This window comes from Anastrepha ludens, chromosome 2, assembly GCF_028408465.1.
Source record: "Anastrepha ludens isolate Willacy chromosome 2, idAnaLude1.1, whole genome shotgun sequence".
Taxonomy (NCBI): Eukaryota; Metazoa; Arthropoda; class Insecta; order Diptera; family Tephritidae; genus Anastrepha; species Anastrepha ludens.
The window spans coordinates 72,884,024-72,906,274 of record NC_071498.1 but is presented as its reverse complement, the minus strand read 5'-3'; the positions used below and the strand labels follow the sequence as shown (position 1 = coordinate 72,906,274).

The following is a 22,251-nucleotide window of genomic DNA, read 5'->3' as shown; positions in this document are numbered from 1 at the left end:
TTTAACATAGTATTAAACTTGGACGTAATAATCACTCGATTAGAACTACAGAACTAATTTGTATATTCCCATATATAAGGTAGAAGCATTTACTTATTTAAATGCGTATTCTAATTGTTGCGAATTTCCTAAAGACGTAAAAATATTGTATAGGATTTGCAAACACCTCCCCAAAGTCCTAAAATAAACTTTCCAGAAAATTGTTGGGCCTATCTCGGGGATAAAGTGCGGGAGTACAAAATTTGAAAAAAGTAACCTTAAGTCTCTTTTGGCCGAGGAATGGGAAAAATACTTACCCAACTTTGTTGAATTATGTGCTATAAACCTCTAACTTTAATAAATTGTGAAAAAAGGTATAAATAAATTATAAAAAATGCAACAAATTTAAGATTTTGTTAATTGTCCTTGTCTTATGGGAGCCACTGTATGCCACTGCAGGGAAATATGTCTATTATATATATAAATAAAGCTATCTTGGCATACATATGTGAGCCTCAGTGGCCAATCTGTTTGCACAAAGTAGTTATATAAAGCCAATACATTAAAGGCATTCGCTTCGCATCACGCTCAGAAGGTGTATTTAGTGCTGTGGCTCTGGCTCGAAAGGTTGAGTCGAACAAAAAAAGCAACGTTTTCACTACGAACTTTCACTACGGAAACTATCCACCGCCAACATAATTTACAAACAGCTACATACTTATAATAGAAACTCAGAGCAGAAGTTGCGGAGTCAACCAAGTAAAGGGGGAATAAAATTAGCAATAGGATCCACTAATGGGTTTCGAGTCATCTGAATCGAAGAATTCAACCTGGCGCCTATCAGGACAAAACACAATGCCAAAGCAATAACAAAAATATATTACTTTTATCTGACTACAAAAAACATAGAACAGCAAGCAGAATCTAGAAAGAAATGCAGAGAACAAATTCTTTGGATGAGGAAAGGTGGGAATTCACGGAATTCATTTTTTTAAGGGAGCTTCGCTGTTTCAGTGTATTAACCAAAGAATTGGTGATGGCATTATCCCAGGAATGCAAAATTGTGAATTATATTCATTTATAAAGCGTGGAAATTTCGTCTTCTATCCAAAATCAATAAAGGATGGTAGATTACCAGGTTTGGTCTTCAGCTATGGTGAAAAACGAAATTGTGAGAGTAACTTCGGCTGCCACGTCATTGGGGATTCGGCAGTAGAGTTTTGCCCGCTCATTTTTTACGTATTTATAGACCAGTCCAATCTGTTTGTTGTTGTTCAGACGGCAACGAAGAGCCATAAGCGAAGGCTGTGTTTACTTTTTTCCTATATCACCCACACTGTCTCAGTTTTTTGTAAACAAACCGCTGTTATGATTCCGGTTACGACAGCCAGTCCATGCATTCTTTCAAATTCGCTGAGAGCCGGTTAATGGTCTGATTTAATTTTTTTTCCACCATGAAGATCAGTTCTGCACAATGGTGGGAAATAAAAAGGAGGTCTTTGCAGATCCCAACGAGTCGCTTTCTTTCATCATTATTTGAACAAAGACAGAGGAATCGGTATATTTTAAACCTTACCCGCACTTTGGGAGTTTGCTGACTTTGTCAACAAAGAATTGGCTGACCTTTGGCCCTCAAGATCCATTTACAAAAACCAGATACAAAAATATATATATCAGTCAGGAATAATATTAACCACACTCGTCCTAAAAACCGTCTTTCAACAAATCGGAAAGATATACAGAGAAAACAGCCTTCTTTTTAAACAACGGCAAACAACAAGTCTGCCGGTTGCCTTTTGGCGTACTCGATTATATTGCAGGGAGGGATTGATTATGTCCTCAGGGTATAAATTTGAAAGACCTCCCATGTTAACGTCTATAACGGTACAACACCAAAAAGAGGTTGTCTGTAAAGTCGGTTTACTGACGATAGTTTAACGTGACAACGTCATAAGAAAATACTGATGTAAGGGTTGCAATTTTCAAAACAAAATTTTAATTTTATTTGTTTGATAGATATTTTCTATGGATATACAGGAGGAGGTAAATGGAATTGCAATGGAATAGGTCAAGTTACATTTACACAAACGTGAAAAATGACGAAACATTTATCAAATTCATGAAAGATATCTTCAATTTCGATTGTGCAACAGACGTTAATAAGTCAACAACACTAAGAGGCACCATCATCGATTTGACTTTCTCAAGACACATTACACTTGAAACACTCCCTTTCATTTCCTACTTTTCCTATCATCGTTTATTCTCAACAGAGAAATGGTTCATTACGAGTACCATGCACACAGGAGGAAGGCATATGCGAATACAAGTATGTGAATTTATATACAAATGCGCATATACATACATATATATGCTCACTCAAGTAGGACAGAGCCAGATGTCGAACGTTGCCGAACGCGGGGGCCGATTATGCTCTTTGTCGTTCGTTCCGCGCTCTCGCTTGCAGTTCAAGCACATTAGCTTACATTTGCTTGCCTACGGAATAGATTCGTATATTTGATATGTCCATATGATTTGTATGCATCTTTACATATAGATTTATTCTTTTTGAAAATTGCGCGAAATTGTATATGCATATGCATGTTTATATGCATATACATATTAGTATACAAAATATCTTATATGGTATATGGTAAATATTACCATACATTTTCTCCTTCATATATAATAAAAAAATGAATAATAATAACATTAAAACAACAGCTATTATTAACAAACTTGGTTTTATTTTAAATTCTTAAAGTAAATCAAATTAATAATAATCAATAAGAAGGCATATGCAAATACAAATACGTGAATTTATATATGTACATATGCGCTCACTTAAGTAGGAGAGCGCAAGATGTCGAACGTTGCCGTTCGTTTGCTTTGTGGTTCGTTCCGCGCTTTCGCTTGCAGTTCATTCAAGGTAACGACAATGAGCAAGGTAACTGCAAATGAGCAAGGTAACGACAAATGAGCAAGGTAACGACACATTTTTTCGTGCGTGCAGCCGGCTAAATCGAATTATAAGACGTTATCACGTCAAAAACTCATCGAATGGGTTTAGAAAAACCAAAATTCTTCAAAACCGAGGTAGAGTATCAAAGATTGGGTGTAAAAGAAATCCCTAGTCAATGTTAGAAAATGCTTTGAACATCCAGGGCAAGTGATTATTGGTAGCCAGTAGAAAAAAAAAATAAAACTAAATTAACCACCGAAGGTATAGAACACGCTCAAGGAAATTGCGTCAGAGGAAGTCATATTAAGTTATGTAGGTTAAGTGGTAGTGGCTGTCCATTACGATGCCCATTGTGATACCGAATGAGGAACTTGTCCTAATCTCCCTAAAGTCCATGTGAACTTTTTAAAAAATTTCAATATCTGATTTCCACAGTCCTGAGAACTTCCAACCCATTAAAAAATTGGCTACCTAAAGTGGTGAGCCTTCGTCTGCCAGGAACAGGACAGTAGCTTAGCAAATATTCTGCGCATTCAGTATTGAGGGAGAGTCGGCCACATTTGTTAGGCGATTCTACATATGCGTTCGCTATGCTGTCTTGCGACCCTTTTTTTTTAATATTTCTCAAAAATAAGTGATTTATATGCCATTTTAATTATTCTAATCCGGCTGCCGTAGCCGAATAGGCTGGTGTGTGACTATCATTCGGAATTCACAGAGAGAGCGTAGGTTCGAATCTCGGTGAAATCAAAATTAATAAAAAAAAACATTTTTCTAATAGCGGTCGCCCCTCGGCAGGCAATGGCAAATCTCCAACTGTGCTTCTGCCATGAAAACGCTCTTCATAAAAATATCTACCGTTCGGAGTAGGCTTCAAACATTAGGTTGCTCCATTTGCGGAACAACATCTAGATGCACAACACAAATAGGAGGCGGAGCTCCGCCATACACCCAAAAAGGGCACGTGCCAATTATACATACATACAATCAAGTCTTGCTAGTTCAATTCCGCTCCATTTTGCAAGGGGACATGTTACATTTTAGCGTAATGATTAAACCATTTCATTAAGGGATGTGCGGCATTTCATAGCTTCCTTGGAGGTTGCCTGGTTTTCAATGAAAACGTAGGTACTATTTCCCGGTGTCGCACGTGTCACGGTCTTAAAGGAGATCCCCAGATGTTCAGAATATACGTCTCTGTCCACACTGCCCTCGAGCTTTGAGTCATCTGTGCATACATCTGCAGTTGTATGCGGGATTTCGTCACGTCAACACTTTTTTAAAGCGTTCAGTCTTATTGCGGCAAGTTTCCTCTGCAGATCTACTCGAAGGAAATCCAGTATCGTTGCTTTCGATGGCGTTGTTGATATTGCATAGGTTATAAACACTGGTGTTAGTATATTGCCTTAAAACCTGCTCAATCCTCTTAACGTTCACACCATTCTCAAGGACTTTCCACCACACAAATTGCTATAGCAGGTCTAACTAACTCGGTATGGAGCCAGTGTATTATTCTGGGTTCCATTCCTCATTTTTTCAAAATTGGGCTGCTACAGGAGTGCATTATTGCCGCTGTTTTGCACATTCTATCTGAAACTGTGGGCCTCAGTTTAGCCTCATATCCAGCCAAAGGCCTGAGAGTTCTCCCCGCTAGGGATATTTGCTTAGGAACAGGTGCCTTATGTCTTTGGATGAAGATTATTAAATCCGTTTTCTTCAGATTTACTTTTAAGCCTCGACTGTTACATTAATGGGCCCGTTTGTTGAGAGACCTTTGCAGAAAACTACCCAATATTAGACGTGTTTGTCCGATATCATCGGCGTACGCAATTATCTCTCCTCCGATATCTTCGAGTTCTTAGACGAGACTATTGACCGCCAAGTTTCGGAGTAGGGGTGTGATTAACTCACCTTCAGGCGTACCCCTGACCGAAAATTTCTTAATACAATTCCGCAGTGCAGAATTAGCTTATCGTCGGCCAATTAGCATTCGTTCTTTAAACGAGACTAGCGCACTGCTTATTCCCATATTCAGCAATCGCTCTAGGGATTTTAGTAAGAAGAATGATAGATTAATTTGCCTGAAGTCCTTGGGTTTCGTATGTGTGGTTTTTCTCGCTTTGCGAAAAGGATGTAGTTAAGCCGGATAACCGCATCAAAGATATCTATAATATGTTTGAGGTCAGCTGGTATATCTGTTGGTGGATTCCCATTACAGTCTATTGGATAAGTGGTGCTGCCTCTATTACAAAGACAACTCGAAAAATGTGTTTAAATTACTAGTTATAGTGTTTCTTAAGTGCCTTCCTCTTTTATGAGAAAACTAGACCTATTAGGTCTCGTGGATAACACTTTACGGAGTCTGTTGCCCACCGAAGTGCTCTCTATCTTTTGACAAAATACATTTGGTTGGTTGGTTTTAAAGTTTTGTTGCCACATCCTCGTTGCCAACTTGTTTAACGGTTTTTTACAGCATAACTATATCCAGTCTGTGCAGTTAAGGAACCTTATTAGGTTGTTAACGTCTAAGCCAGATAGTTGTTCGAGATTCTCGAACAGCGGTTGGCCCAGGGTTAACAGTCTGTCCTTCCATAGGGCAGGGCATTCACAGAGGAAATGGAAGATTGTCTCCTTTTTCTCCGGTTGTTTACAACTGTGACAGTATGTATTGTGAGGGATACCCATTTTGGCTGCTTGTTCTCCGATAGACCAAAAGCCAGTTATGACTGCCGTTAGTCTCCAGGCATCCCGTCGTTTCATTCTTATTAATGCCGACGATTGCTTGAGGTTGTAGGTGGGCCATAACGTTCTGCTAATATTGCATTTCGTCTGGACTTTCCACCTACAGTCAGCGATTAGGAGGTATTTTTGGGAAATTGTGCTCTTGACTGCACCTAATGGTGTGAGTACCGATTCTGCAAGAGCGTTATTCATGGCAGATCCCCCTCTTGCCAGTTCATCTGCTTTTTCGTTACCTTCAATGTTCCGATGTCCCGGGACCCAGATTAAGGTAACTTTATGGATTTCACTCAAGATGGTGAGGCTATTCCTACTTTGTTCCACCACTTTGGAGGTTGTTGTGGCCGAACCCAGTGCCTGGATTGCAGCTTGGCTATCCGAGAGAATAGCGATATTACCCTTAAAAGAGAAATCTGCGATTAGTAGCCTACAAGCTTCCCCAATCGCCAGTACTTCCGCCTGGAAGACACTGCTGGTATTAGGGAGACGCACAGATTTCTCAATTTTAAGTCTGTAAGAATATATACCAGCTCCAACACCGCAGCCCATTTTACTTCCATCCATATAGACGGTAGTGTCGAAGTTGTTTAGAGAGAATCCCTTATTCCATTCTTCCTTAGTTGGAAAGAGAGTGGCAAAATTCCTATTGAAAGTTACCGTCGGGACGATGTAGTCAGTTCTCACCAAAATACAAAATACATAGTGGCATACTTAAATATGCGTTGGCGGGCAAAGATTTGGATTTCGCTTCAGTATACAAATTTCTGTATTCTCTACTCCGGTTTGCTATACGAGTGGCCTACACTGGAGGCTTCCGTTTCCTTTTTTCGCCCTTGGAGAGAAATCTGCTTCTTCCGTTCACTGAACCGCCGAACCCCACTCGCCTATTTTTGAATCGAGCTGTAACTCGGTATTGATTTGTTTGCTAGCTAAAGTGGTTTCAAATTTACCCTATCTAGTCTGCGAATCAGTTGTCTGTGGATTCCCTGCAATATTTTAAGATGTATGCCCCTTTTCGTTCACTCACCTAATATCTCAATCCTCCTAGTGGAAGTTACTAAGGTGAGGGTGTCGCCTATGCTACTAATCTGAAGCTAAAATCACTAACTTACGCTATTGAAACTTCCGAGTGTATTTTTCCCTTCGAAGGAAACATAAAACTGTCGTGCTCTCCACTTTTAGAGAAGGCACTCGACTAGACCCTGAACAAAGGGTGCCCGCCTTTCGCAAATGGTTTAAAATATTTATCTTACGAATCTTCAATTCTTCGTCAATGGAATAAGTGTTCACTTGTTGGTCCTAGTGTTTGTTTGTAAATAAACAAAAATTGTGTTCGCAATAATCATTACAACCAAATACCGGTTTAGATTTACGGCATACAATTCTGTTCTTTTTTTCCTGTAAGATCAAAGACGGCGATCTGGTAACCGACATCCAGAGCATTCTTAAATTATGGAGGGAACACTTCTCGAACCTACTTAATAGTGATAGCTGCGCATGTCAAAGAGAATGTGAAGATCCCGATACCCCAATCGTTGACGACGGAATTGACGTTCCGCTACCCGACCATGACGAGGTGAGAAGAGCGATAACGCGGCTAAAGAACAATAAAGCCGCGGGCGCCGACGGACTGCCGGCTGAGCTATTCAAACATGGCGGCGAGGAGCTGGTAAGGTGCATGCATCAGCTCCTATGCAAAATATGGTCGGATGAAAGCATGCCTGCCGATTGGAATTTAAGTGTGCTCTGCCCAATCCATAAGAAGGGCGATCCTGCAATTTGTGCCAATTACCGCGGGATTAGTCTACTAAATATCGCCTATAAGGTTCTAGCGAAGTTTTTTGTGAGAAAGGCTGAAGCCCACCGTCAACCAACTGATTGGAACTTATCAATGTGGCTTTAGACCTGGAAAGTCTACCATCGACCAAATATTCACAATACGCCAAATCTTGGAAAAGACCCATGAAAGGAGAATCGACACACACCATCTTTTCGTCGACTTCAAAGCTGCGTTCGACAGTACGGAAAGGAGTTACTTATATGCCGCGATGTCTGAATTTGGTATCCCCGCAAAACTAATACGGCTATGCAAGATGACGTTGCTTAACACCAGCAGCGTCGTCAGAATTGGGAACGACCTCTCCGAGCCGTTTGATAACAAACGAGGTTTCAGACAGGGTGACTCGCTGTCGTGTGACTTCTTTAACCTGATGTTGGAGAGCATCGTACGAGCCGCAGAACTTAATCGCTCAGGCACAATTTTTTATAAGAGCGTACAATTGTTGGCGTATGCCGATGATATTGACATCATCGGCCTTAAGAACCGCGCTGTTAGTTCTGCCTTTTCCAAACTGGATAAATAAGCAAAGCGAATGGGTCTGGTGGTGAACGAGGACAAAACGAAGTACCTTCTGTCATCAAACAAATAGTCGGCGCACTCGCGTATCGGCACCCACATCATTGCTGACAGCTATGATTTCGAGGTTGTAAAAGACTTCGTATACTTAGGAACCAGCATTAACACCGATAACAATGTCAGCCTTGAAATCCAACGTAGAATCTCTCTTGCCAACAAGTGCTACTTTGGACTAAGTAGGCAATTGAGTAGTAAAGTCCTCTCTCGACGAACAAAACTAACACTCTACAAGACTCTCATCATGCCCGTCCTAACGTATAGCGCAGAAGCGTGGACGTTGACGTTGACAAGATTCTGTGCAAGATTTTTGGACCTTTGCACGTTGGCAACGGCGAATATCGCAGACGATGGAACGATGAGCTGTGTGAGCTTTACGACGACATAGACATAGCGCAGCGAATAAAGATCCAGCGGCTTCGTTGGCTGGGTCATGTCGTCCGAATGGATACAAACGCTCCGGCACTGAAAGTATTCGATGCGGTACCAGCTGGTGGTAGTAGAGGAAGAGGAAGGCCCCCTCTGCGTTGGAAAGATCAGGTGGAGAAGGACTTGGCTTCACTTGGTGTGCCTAATTGGCGCCGGTTAGCACGAGAAAGAAACGACTGGCGCGCTTTGTTAAACTCGGCCAAAATCGCGTAAGCGGTTATCGCGCCAATTAAGAAGAAGAATTCTGGGAATGTATGCCTCATATCCATTTCCCTTGATTGACCATCGCACTGTATCTGATGAAACAATAGTACTTAGTGCGTTATGCTAAAAATAGTTTGCCAATAAATATTATTTCGAAGCATCGTAAATCAAAACTATCGTTATTTCGCGCAAAGTGCGAGCGTATCAACACTTTTGCTGTACGAATTTCTTACTTACATATTTGCTTGCCGTTGTTGATGCAGCAGACAAAGTAGATTACGAATGAGTACGAAGTGTATTATTCCTACGTACCCTATGATCAGAAAGTACCGAGAATGTTTAAATAAAACAAAACAGAGTTAAATTTCAGGCAAATTTGTTTTATCTCCTTCAAAATATGACCCGTTTTTCAGAATCTATAATAATGTATGATATTTCTTAAAATTACGCCTAATAATCAAATAAGTTGCTTTGGGACGACTTTTTCTCGAATGAAGACCGTGCATATAAAGACAAGAAAGTGCGTTCGCAGATCAGGTTTTAACTGGTTTTCGCGTGGTTAATTTCTCAGCTAAGTTTTGCTAGCGGATCGGTCCGGGAACTTTCGCTTGGGGAGATAGTTTTTTCACTGAACCAATGTCCGAACATTTTCGCATAATTTAATTTACAATGTAAGCAGCATTTATTTTCACGCATGATTCACAGTTTCTTTCAGTTTTTTAAAAAGTAAAAAATATTATTAATATTCTCACCACAACTACATACATACTTCACCATTCATTTATTCATTCACTATCCAAATAAGTTAGATTTGCTCAGAATTTTTAAGACGCGATGTCAATTCTCGCTGTGGCCTAAGCGTACAAAGCGGTAAAATTGCCTTTGAAATCTTAACAAAAATCCTTCACTTGACAGGTGATCGCGAGTACTGGCCTAAAATTTATCTGCGATCACAGCTTCTTTGGTATTCTTTTTCCTATCGAAGCACAAGAAGTAGTACCAGCGTTGATGTCGCGCAAACTCCTCGCCATCTTTTAAGGTCTGCGGTAATTTTCTGTGGAAGCAGTTAAAGTACAATTCAGATATACTTTTGAGAAGAAAAAACAAAGTTACTTACTGATTCATTGTCTCTGGCAAAGCTAAGCATAACAGTGCGCCCATCAAAGCTATTATAGACATAAGGACCGATGGCAGCGGTTTATAGTAGTAACCTAAATATATCACATAAGAGCTAAGACTTGCAAAAGCGAAACCTGCAACATGAATATTGGCTATGCCGCGTCCGCGTACAGTGGTCGGTATGAATTCTGAAGCATATTGTGCTTCCGCCTCATAGCTCACTACAACGCCGTAGCGTCCGAGACCAACCATAATGGCAAGTAGTGTGGAATGTTTTTCGGTATCGAGTAAAGCAACCATAAAGCCGGTAGTGGAAATAATGATTGCGCTCATAAAGAGCGTACTGAAAGCCATACCCTTGCGGCCTATTCGATTTTGTAGCAGGATGATTGTCATACCGCCAAGTATGTAGGAAATTGAAGTGGCTGAGAAAAGTATGAACGGTGAGGTGCCCATGCCTTCCATATTTTTGCTCACTACATCAAATGTGAGCGAGATGAACATGCTATATGTATGAGAGAGAGAGAAAGAGAGAGTTGGATTAGCAAGTGGAGTTCCATTATTAAGCAAGAATTATGTACTCACGACTTCAACACCATTATGATGGTAAATTTACGTAAACGCGGTGTACGGAACATGCCCCAGAAGGTGTCCTTGTTTGTTTTCAACTTGCGTTCCTCATTCTGTTTGTTTTGATAGTATGCTTTGAACTCGTCGAATACCTCATCGCTCACCTCACGTTTATTGAGTTTAGCAACATATTTGAGACATTTAATTGCACGAGCGTAACGTTTGGTTGCGATCAGCCATTGTGCGCTTTCACAAATAAAAATTGGATATGCGAGTACAATCAAGGCGGGCACCGAAGCAATGTAGAGATAGGTTCGCCACGAACCAGACCAAATTGCTAACCAGGGAGAGATTGCCAAGCCGATACAGTAGAATAAACCGGTTATCAAGTTCAAACCGAGTGTGCGCTTCTGTGGGCTTAGGTACTCAAAAACTGCAAGAACATTTTTAACATGCATATTGGAGAATTACATACTTACATGTTTTATAGCAGATCGATAGCACTCACCCATTATGTACATGAGATAGAAGAAGGTGTCCGTTGATAGCCCAGAAATAAAGCGGAAGATTGCAAAAAGTGGTAGGCTATTGACAAAACTTGTCAAAAAGTCACCTGTAGCGCCTGTAAGTGTAGTGAGAATGAGCGCTGGCAGACGACCGATTTTATCAGCCAAGAAACCGAAGAATACCGTGCCCATAACGGACCCGACAAACCACAGCGATTGACCCACTGCAGACTGCAAGGTGTCCTCGCATACCCAGTTTAGCTGGAAGGTAAAAAAGAAAAGGAAAACTTTTCGATAAGAGTGAAGGTTTTTCATGTTAGCAAAAAAAGAAATTTAATTTTACAAAGACCGGAATCACATCGCTATTCCTTTTCATTTCATTTTATGAGTAGGGTAAAGTGGGGTACCTGTGACTATGTGGCAGCATTGACTTTAACATTTTCCGTGACAAAATTATTCAAAAACTTCGCAAATACAGAACTATACGCAGCCTAATATAATAACACGTGCTTATATATAGTTTGGCAGTTCTCCTTAAATGCTCAGCGGAGCAACACGTGCTTCAGTGATTTTCGATTGGGTGATGTAATTTTTATGTATCGCTACGTAAGCATTTTTTGAAGTAAAAGCAATTGTTTTCTAAAGGCTAAAGTTATTAACTGGTGCTTCGAGATTTCAATTTTGTGAAAAATTGGTAAGTAACACTGAGTTTTTAAGAATAAAACAATGAATGTAGATAAAGTCATTTGGGGCACATTTGACTTTTGAGTGTGGGGTATTTTTGACGATTTGGCTTATTTATATATGACTTTTGTACAGTAATGGTACGAAACTATAAGAAAAAGTCATCTGGAAAAGAAATAAATGAAGAAAATATTAAAAAAGCCATGAATGATTTAAAAAATGGAGATGAGACACAAACTTCGGAAACAAAAAAATACGGCATCAAAAGAACGACATTAATAACGCGGATGAAACGTCAAAGTTCACTTAAACTTACGGTGAACTCTAGTAATAGTCATTCGGATGATGAATTATTGTACACCACTAAATATTAATCGCGTCAACTCTTCACAAAGAAATTCGAAGAAAAAGCTTGCTCACTATATAAAGGAATGTGCGTTTTACGCATATGGCTTCTCATACCAGATATTCAGAAAGTTTGTTTATTATTATGCTAAAATACATCAGATCACCGTTCTAGTTGGATGGAATGTTACTAAGGAAGAAAGTAAGGACAGGCTTTATGCTTTTCTCAAAAGAAACCCAACTATTTCATTGCGAAAGCTAGAGAAAGTAAGCCTGGCCAGACTTTCGTTTCATCTGAGACAAAATACTCCTAAGTAGTGCTGGCTGGATGACTTCAGAACTATTTATCGAAGTAATCGTTCAAAAGATAAGCTCATTCTTGTTTACATTCATGTCATTGTAGTCTCGAAAGCATTAACTTTTGCAGAGATAATGGAATTTTGATGCTATCTTTTCCACCTCATACCTCACACCGTCTGCAGCCCTTAGATGTGTCCATATTCGGACCATTTAAACAACTTTGTCGAAAGAGCTTCCACGATTTTACTGTTTCAAATATTGGAAAACAAATAACTATTTATGATGAATTCATACTATATATAACTTTCATAATCGGGTTATAGAGTCATACCAAGGGGAGGAAATTCAGCAATAGGGAGGAGCACTTCCTACGACAGTCGGTCCTACGTTACCGGAAAGGCCCGTATTTATATCCGGAAAAGGACTGTCCCTTCGGCAGCATTCTCCGCACATGTATGGGCAATCGTTCCCTTTCTGTGTTAACCTCGTTTCTACAAAATCATAATTTTCAGTAAATCGATAAAAAAGTTTAGAATTACTTAACTTCTATGAAAAGTTATAGCTTATTTGATGGTTTTTGAATTCGAACATGTAGATACGAAAAATCGAAATACTCTGAAAAAATTCTATAATCATTATGAATATTGTATGTTTTGTTTTACGTAACAGGAGTGCTAAGGAGTGTTTTTCACTCAAAATCTCATTTTCGAAAAAATTAAGTTTCGAGGTTAACACAGAAAGGGGACGAAATGTTTATGCTGCTACAACAACAACTTCATTTCTTCATCGAACTAAACGTTCTGGGTTCTACTGTAGATTTAAGTACACAGCGTGTACAGCGTACACAAAAATCGTAGCATGCATTTGTGCGCTTCTGTGCTATACGAGTAATATTAACAATTGCGCGCGCAACCACCAAAACAAAGTGGATGATGACGAGTGCTGGATCATTATTAAATTATTGTTATCTTAATTTAAAAATAACTTTTAATTCTTAATAAGCACATGATCGCTGGTGATCTTTCTCTTTTCTACTTATATTCATTAAATAAATAATTATTTTTCAGTCATGTGGAATATTCTATAAAAACTTTATACTCACTTCTGAGGTAACGCTTTCGTATCCCATTTCATATTCATAAATCCATTTCCGACACTGGCCCACTTCAGCAACAATTGGTCTGCCATCAATAATATCGTCGAGAAGAGTACACTTGGGGTTGTCAGTTTGAGCGTAAACAGCGCGAATTTCAGCAAAACTGGCATTAGCTAATTTTTCGTGGTAACACCTAGTTGGGAATAAGAGTAGGTGAGAATGCGAAATAAACAATGCGTCTTAGTTTTATTTATACAATTGTGCTCAGTAAATATTATTTAATTTAACAAACAGTTTTTTTTTTTGAGGGGGAGACTAGTAAGCAAGTGAGCTGTTGAAATAGAATATATGTTTTCATTTCTTTGCTTTTTCTTTAAAATTTTAGAAAAAAACCAAACAGGCGTGTAGAAATAATTAGAGGTGGGCGTACATAGAGTGGAATTCATGCCGAGAGACGTCAGTTTCCTTTTAGTTTAAACACCTACAAAGTTTGCTAAAACGTACTTCGCAAATCTAAAAGTCCACTATGAAGTATAGGAAGTTTTCAAAAATAAATTTTGTGTTTTAATTTTTGTTTAAATTTTATTTGCATCATCATGAAAAATGTAGTAAAAAAGCAACAATAATAAATGTAACTACATCAGCTTAGTTTATATCTCAAAGCATACTTTTGCAAATCAATCACACGTTGGAGAAAATAATAGTATTTTTTCCCCTTTATTTGTTCATTCAAAATCTTAAGCGGCAATTTGAAATGAGTATTTACTTGGGGCTTACACAAGCAAGTTTTCAAGTAATTTGGCCTTCAATTCCCAATGCACTCACATTTTGTTAGCAATGCACTCACATTTTTGCAAGTGCATCAGTTTAATACAAATTTCCTTTCAAGTTGAAGTTTGATTTCGTTTAATTTCTACAGCTGAGCACAGTTTTGACAAGCAACACTAACAGCGTAGTGATCATTTTTCTGCTTTGGGCACTATAACTCGAGCGGAAGTCAATATATTTGTCCAAGGTAGTTTGGTATAGAAAACCGGCGAAATCGGGCAATAACCACGGCCCACGCTCATATAACGCTAATTTTCAAAAAAGCCAAAAACATATTTTTCCGTTATAGGTAAAGCAAAATTAATCACATTTGGTATAAAAAATTAGCCCAAGAAAGTAAATATATGTAAGTACAACGAAAGCACAAATTAACTGCATGAAATATAACTAAAAGTTCGGTTCAGACGGAATTTAGTACTTCCTTATTTATTCAATATTCCACTACATGCATACACATATGCATATATAAGTACACACAACAAGCGACCTTTTTCACTTCTGTTATGTAGTGTAATCACTGACATTCAAATAACTTTGAGCATTTCTAAACACTTTTTTGAATTTATGCTCACTTTGTAATCACTTTTCGTTGCTTTGTAATACACTTAACTCCCCTTCAATTTTTTCCTGTAATGATCACCACGTACATACATACATATCTACATTCGTATGAACACTTATGCACCCATAAGTATTTTCCAGCTTACCAATGTTCCGGCGTAAAACTGATTATTGTCTGCGCAAAATAATGCAGCGATGAGAGGATATTTGTAAATCCAAATAATAGTAATAAAATGTATTGAAAACGTCCGAAGTTACCACATTTCTCCAAAACAGCATCAAAATCCATCGGTGGCAGACCCATCTTGTCGTTGTTTTTGATGTCTTTTGTTTTCGCACTTTGCTGATCCTTCTTAGTGCTTGTCCTTACAAACACTCTGCTATGCACGCGAAAAGTTCGAAAACATTTCCGGAATTCAATTCGAAATTTTCAAGTCTCTATGTCAGCTTTTATACACTTGTGCCGCCAGCTACTGACTGCTGCTAATACAGCTAAAAAGACGCCGGCACATCGGTTCGTCGGCGCTGCTGTCGACGCATCACTCATAGTGATACCTTGATAGCTGTACTTCCAATTAAATACTCGATACTTTTTTCCTGAAGTAAGTAATATTTTTGGTTGCCTTTTTTTTTTAATTTGATGCTTTGTTTCGATACTTGTTTCTGGTATTTACACTATGGCAACGGAATAACTATTATTCATCATAAATTCATTCTATATCTGAATATATAATTATGTGTGCCCTTTATTGGGCATTTGGCTGAGCTCCTCGCCCTATTTGTGATGTGCCTCTTGATCTGTGGGAAAAGATACTAACAGATTTACTCTGCCTTCGAACGGTGAATGGTTTTTTATGAGGAGCTTTTCATGGAAGAAACACACTCTTAGGTTTGCCATTGTCTGCCAAGGAGCGATCGCTATTATAAAAAACCTTTTCTGTCATTTGGTGCTTCATGCCCAAAGAAAAATTGTCTGATTTTTATAATTTAAATATTTTACTCGACTCTTAAATAATTTATATATTTGATCAGTCCTAGACACTTTGTTCCGATAGCAGAGAGAAGTAAAAGTATCGATAACAAAGTGGTGATCACTAATCATACAAGCCCACAACGCTTACGTTTATGATTACTGCCGCCTAACATCTCACTTGTACACATCGTACACTCTATTGCTAGGCAGGAAAGTACAGCAAATAACTTCTTTAAACACAAAAAAAGTAAGCGCTACTGAGCCAATTTGTATGGCGACGTTTTAGGTAAAAGCTCAAAATCAACAGAATTTTATTTGCTATTTTTACATTGCCCAAATCGTTTATCTCTTTCTATGTGTGCGCTGATACACGGGTGAGTATGTGTTTTTAGTATATTTGCTTTGCAATTAAATAATTTATTCATTTATTTAGAAATTCTTTGTAACAAAGAGCAGCCAATCGCACACCCATACACACAATTAAAACAGAAGATTTGTGTGTACGGGTGTGCGATTGGCTGCGCTTTGTTTCTGTTTTGGATCCGACTGTACCCGATAACCAACACATTGGCTTTCAAGACATGTTGTCTATAAACACAGTCCCATACCTACTCTAAACACGAGAACTATGAATTATTCTCACATTCGCCTGGTTCGAGCATACCATTTTCAGGAAAGAAAACGAAATTTTGAAATTTGCTGGACGGACTGAACGCGACAGTATTACGAGAAAAGAAGACACCATTAGCCTCTGATATCTGATCTGTATGTAGAAGTAGCGTTTTTTGTTTACAACTATGTGATTTAATGAAATAATACATTTTTTGCCTTATGGTTTAAAATTTAACTATATTTTGTTTAACTCTGGATAGAGTTCCACAGAAAGTGCAAAATCATCTCTTCTTTATTTGTATAGTTTTTGCAACAGTCATGTGAATGCTAGGCGGCATTCTGAAGGTACACATATCGATGGTTTTCGAGAAAAGTGACACAATTCAAAAATACAAAATACTGAGTTGGGTCAGTTTTCTAGATAAGTGACGCGCCAATTCGATCACCTGACAAAACGACACTAACGCGATTTCTCAGAATTGCTTCAAGATTCGCTTATGACGCTTTTCCAGATAAAAATATATAAACTCTGTAGTTGATTTTTGCTTTTAACGGCAAAACTCCGAATTTGAGTTAATTTTGAGTTGTGTCGCTTTTCTCGAAAACCATCGATATGTGCTCATCAGGCAGTGCCCCGTTATAGAGGCATATACAGTCGAACCTCAATAAGTCGAACTTCGATATCTCGAATCAAATTGCTTGGCAATGGCGTTTAGAGTGAGAATTGTGTGTAATTTTTACTTGATAACTCGAACTTCTATTACTCGAATATCTTGATAACTCGAACAGAATATTGGGCGCCAGCTTTGATAAGTCGAATTTCCGGGAGAATCCCCTTATTACGTGTTGCTTATTTTATAGCAAACAGATGTCAGCAGTTGGGTCGCTGCACTGTTTAAGTCCACAGGTATTTTATTAGTAGTTCTTACGCGAAAATAAACTCTGTTGACATGCCATCAAAACGTTGTTTAAAAACTTTATCTATTGATGAAAAATTTAAACTAATAAAGGAAGTAGAAATGGGTGCGCGAAAAAAAGATGTAGCTGTAAAGAATGCTATTCCGGCATATACAGTGTCAACTATTTTAAAAAATAAACAAACGGTTATTACTGCAATCGAAAGTGGTGGTGCAAGTGGGAGTTCAAAGAGATTAGAAAAGCCAACATACGTAAATGTGGACAAAGCAGTTTTAGAATGGTTTAAATCGGCAAGAACACGGAATTTGCCTATTTGCAAGCTGGCACCTAAAGTTATTTTTTTTTCTAAGATCTGGTATATGTCATAAAAAGGCGTGTGCTGAGAGTAATGATGTAAGCGAAGAAGACTGTATGAAATGGCAACGTGATGTTTTATCTCATTTATTAGAAGGTTATCAAGCACGGAACGTATTCAATGCAGACGAGACGGGCTTATTCTTTAAATCTCTTCCAGATAACACCTTAACTTTTAAAAACCAAAAATGCCATGGAGGAAAGCACAGTAAACAGAGAGTTACGTTGATGATTGCCGCAAACATGGATGGATCAGAAAAATTGAAATTACTCTTGATTGGTAAAAGTAATCAACCCCGCTGTTTTAGTGGTGTTAAATGATTACCTCTCGACTATAAAGCAAATTCAAAGGCGTGGATGACGGGAGCCTTTTTTGAAGAATGGCTTCTTAACTTAGACAAACAATTTGGAAAAGCCGGAAGAAATATTCTACTTTTTATTGACAACTGCCCAGTCCTAAAGACATCCAAAAGAGATTAAAGTTTATCAAACTTGCATTTTTTCCCCCGAATATGACATCAAAATTACAACCACTCGATCAAGGTGTCATACAAAATTTAAAATGTCATTATCGTCGCAGAATTTTAAAAAATACTATAAAAAGCTTTGAAGTAAACAAAAATCTTAACATTACAAAAGCCGGCTTCGGTCAATATTCTGAATGGGAGGAAGAATATGACATTCCTTTGGTTTTCATAAGCAATCGCATAAAAGAAAGGAGTAAGGAAGAAATTCGACTGCAGAATGAATATGAAGCTTGGCAAAATATCAAAGGTACAGAAGGTGTCACCTTTTATGATTTTATGCATGTGGATGACGATATTGTTAGTTTAGAGTTTCCCACAGATGAAGATATTGAGGAGCTATTGGGATCTAAATCCGAATTTGAGCATGATAGCGAAAGTGATATAGAAGATGATTAGCAAGATGATATGCTGCAACTAGTTTCAAACGAGCTAGTTGCAAATTCGTTCAAGATCTTGCGGTCATATTTAAAAACCAATGAATATACAACCGATTCTCTGTACAATGGTTTAAATAATATTGAACTTTTTTTTGAAGATTATAATAAAAAATCCTCTCGTCAATCCCAAATAACTGACTTTTTTACTTTAAACGAATGAAAGCTATACATCTATTCATACAATGTTCTTAATTATGTATATATATAATATATAATTTTAAAATATACACATACAATATTATATAGCAACTATACATAATACGTAATTTGAAGTATGTACTCTTTTATCAATAAAATTGTTTGCTAACCCTTGAGTTTTATGGATTGTTTTATTTTTCCATCAGGTTTTATTTTGTTTATGGATTTTAATGTATGTATGTACATATGTATATTATATTTGATAACTCGAAATCTTGATAGCTCGATTTTTTTTGTGGCATGTCATAGTTCGAGTTATCGAAACTCGACTGTATTGGCTTAGCATTCTGTGCATTTAGCATATGGAGTCGTCCACAGCTGTGCAATTCTGCAGTTGTGTTCGTTAAAGTTGTCGTGTTTCCGTCCGAAGCCATTAATTTGGTGTGGCCTATGGGCTGGTGGAATCATCGACCCATATTTTTTCGAAGACGAGGCTGGCGCCAACGTAACAGTGAATGGAGAACGCTATCGCGCTATGACAAACGCCGAAAATTGAAGCCTGTGATTTCCACAACATTTGGTTCCAACAAGTCGGCACTAATTGCCATCTTGCCATATAGTCTGTGAAACGATGGATTTATTGCGTCGTCTCATTTATCAAGTTATTCACGAGATACCGACCGGAGTCCTCCAGTGAGTTATTCAAAATTGGTGTTTATTTTTAAAAAATAAATGTTATGAATGGTTCTACACAAAATTAATAAATATTTTCAGTTGACCACCCTTTAAAACGATTTATTTCGAATGACCTCCTTTGCCGCAAAAGAATTAGTAGAAGGAAATTTGATGCCAACAATAAAAATTGAAGCCCAAGTCTCAATGCATCGGATCATTACTTTTCCCATACGGTAATTGCCTCAAATTGTTGCAAATGTATTTTGTTTCTGTCGATCAACTCTCGACGTGATTATGGATGATACCTAACCGAAACACTAATCTGTTCAATGTATTTCAAGTTTCAAGTAAAATTTAGAAAATACCATTTTAAATGAAATGGAAGTCATCAGCCATTTGATTACATACGCTGATCGTCCAGCCAATAATTATCATCTTGAACGATATAACATTCCTACTTTTAATGAGGTAGTTCTTCTGGTTAATGGGGATAGGGAGCAAGAGACATTGGCTTGCATTGCCGCCCTGGTGAATTTAAACGAATTTCCGAATAACATCGCGCTTACATACGATCCTCTTCAATACCCTGTGATGTTTCCATTAGGAAATAACGGATATCACCTCAATATTGCACAACAAAATATTTCGAATCGCAGCTAGCCAAAATAACATTTCCAGCAATACTATTACCGTTTTATGGTTAGAGCAAGTAATTTAAATCAGCTGCACTTCTTTAAAAATTATTGTATATGCGATCAATATTCCGTTGATATGCCCGCAAAGATGATATAAGAAAGATTACATCCAGTTTAATCAAAGAAAATCACACGCAGGCATGTGCATCTAAAGCATGCATGAAACCTTGTTGAAAATATCAGACCATCACACAGACGGCTTTGTTTACGACAGAATAGTCCGGGAGCCAGGAGTCGATTATGGACTGCGTTTTTATACCGTTAAATTCTTGACTATACTTGTGGTTTAGCTTTCATGAATAACGAAAGTGAACGTCAGCTATCGCACCCGCGGTGGGTGTGATTGTGGGTGAACTTGTAAAAAAAATTGAATAGTAAAACTACTTTATGCCGATTGAAAATTTTTTACGTAATTTTTAGTCAGGGGTCATTTTGACCTCATCATTTCATGCCGACTGATTTTAATACTGGGAAGACCGTCAGCCGAAGCAAGAATGTATCATTGCGTTCATACATATCGGCGACGTACGGAGTTTTCAATGCCTCGGCTGAGGCATTTCAATCGGCATAAAGTAGTTTTACTTTTTAATTTATTTTACAAGTTCGTATTTTCCCCCCTCTACGGTGCAGCTGACCATTTTTTTTTTTATTCTACTAAATGTCAACAATACACAAATATAATTTCAGCCGGTATTAAATGAGTTGTTAAAAATTTTTTTTCGAGACGTTTCGCAGCATCCCACGCACGCTACTGGGTCAGCTGATGGTTGGTTTCGTCATTCATTGGATGGCGTCTGCCTTCAGTATTAAAATCAATCGGCATGAAATGATGAGGTCAAAATGACCCCTGGCTCTCGGACTATAAGAAAATTTGGTGATATAAGAAAAAATCAGCGCAGCCTATTCTCGTGTTACTTCTTCGCCGTATAAACAGCGATTGACTGGAAAGCGTAAGAGTACGTGTGAAATGAGCGGGCACAATTTTGCTGCAGAATACTCTTTAACGGGACAGCCGAAGTTGCTCTCACAATTTAGCATCGGATGGCCAAACCTTGCAAGAATGATAGAAAGAAGATTGCGCCCATCAAGAGTGCGTGACGTCACGTTTGCCGAGTTGTGCAGTGTTGCCAACCATTGCTCTTCACAATAAATTTAATGCTTTTTTATACCCAAAATGCAAAAATTTTTAAGTTTCGTGTCTGTTTTTTTTTTTAATTTAAAGCTACCGAGACTTTAAGTTTAAAAAAGGTCACTCTGAGAAGATTTTAGTGCTAATGAAAATTTTTTACTCTTATAAAATTTGATAATTTGAAAGTGCAAAGTGCAAATTTAATTTTTGGCTCCATTTAAGGTTATGCAAGAATATTAAATCTTCTTCTCTCAACTCTTCTTAAGATTGAAAACCTTTTTACACATTTTAAAAAGCCTTTGAATTTATTGAATGCGAATTAAAACCATAGAGGTGTAATCGTTTCTTCCGGCCATCAATCCTTAGTGGGACATAGGGCATCAAGAGGTGTATTCACTATAAAAATAAGCAACAAAATACCAGAAAATACTAAAGAAACCATACTGACATTTTTACAAAAAGAGTACCTTATCTAGTTACATAACTTCAAAAATAGCAAAAAAGTCGTTCCCTTAACAAAAGAGTCTCGCTTAACAAAAAAAACTCATCAATTAAATTGTACATAAGCATCACACATTTATTTAAAAAAACGCACATTTTAAAGACAATTTGTCACGCATACAAAGTTCTTTAAGTGATTCAATAACAATTTGTTGGGTTATTTTCTTTGAATGGGCATTTTAGTGCGTTTTTATATCCAAAGCTAGGCAACACTGCAGTAGCGAGAGAGAGATTTGACTGCCGAAAGCAGAAGAACACCAACAACACTTGCAATCGCGGGCAATGTCACCAGATGTTAAAAAAAGTAAAGCTAAATAAAACTGGGTGAATTATTTAAATAATTATTAAAAAATGTATATTTTACAAAATTATAAACATTACATTTTAATTAGAACAGCTAGAAAAATGTCATGAAGAAAGAACTAAACCTCTCAGACTAAATAACAAAAAAAAAGCTAAATCAAGTTACGAAAATGGTAATCTGGCCATACTGGAGCTAAAATCACGTAACTAGTTGTCAAATTCGCTGAGAGCAAAGTAACGGGACCACGATATGC

The 22,251-nt window shown here is 37.9% G+C and overlaps 1 protein-coding gene across 2 annotated transcripts; it reads right to left on the bottom strand.

The window, feature by feature from the left end:
• Positions 1-9,085: 9,085 nt before the first annotated feature.
• LOC128871820 (organic cation transporter-like protein) lies at positions 9,086-15,197 on the bottom strand. 2 transcript variants are annotated; one of them, XR_008456063.1, is made up of 7 exons: positions 14,882-15,197; positions 13,353-13,539; positions 10,924-11,182; positions 10,431-10,848; positions 9,844-10,350; positions 9,496-9,780; positions 9,086-9,434 (listed from the first exon to the last, which is right to left on the bottom strand). XR_008456063.1 is itself a non-coding variant. In XM_054113908.1 (6 exons), exons 1-6 carry the CDS (start codon positions 15,037-15,039, stop codon positions 9,660-9,662), a joined length of 1,650 nt encoding a protein of 549 aa, XP_053969883.1. In that variant the 5' UTR covers positions 15,040-15,197; the 3' UTR covers positions 9,086-9,659. The 2 variants fall into 2 exon arrangements, 1 of the variants encoding a protein (XP_053969883.1); XM_054113908.1 differs by having other exon boundaries at positions 9,086-9,780.
• Between the last annotated feature and the right edge of the window lie 7,054 nt (positions 15,198-22,251).

Excerpts from the sequence above, each read along its gene's own strand:
- LOC128871820 (XM_054113908.1), bottom strand. The coding sequence starts at position 15,039 with ATGGGTCTGCCACCGATGGATTTTGATGCTGTTTTGGAGAAATGTGGT. Across the intron at positions 13,540-14,881 it reads AGTTTTACGCCGGAACATTG|GTGTTACCACGAAAAATTAG; the intron begins GTAAGCTGGAAA and ends ATTCCCAACTAG. Across the intron at positions 11,183-13,352 it reads ACGAAAGCGTTACCTCAGAA|CTAAACTGGGTATGCGAGGA; the intron begins GTGAGTATAAAG and ends TTTACCTTCCAG.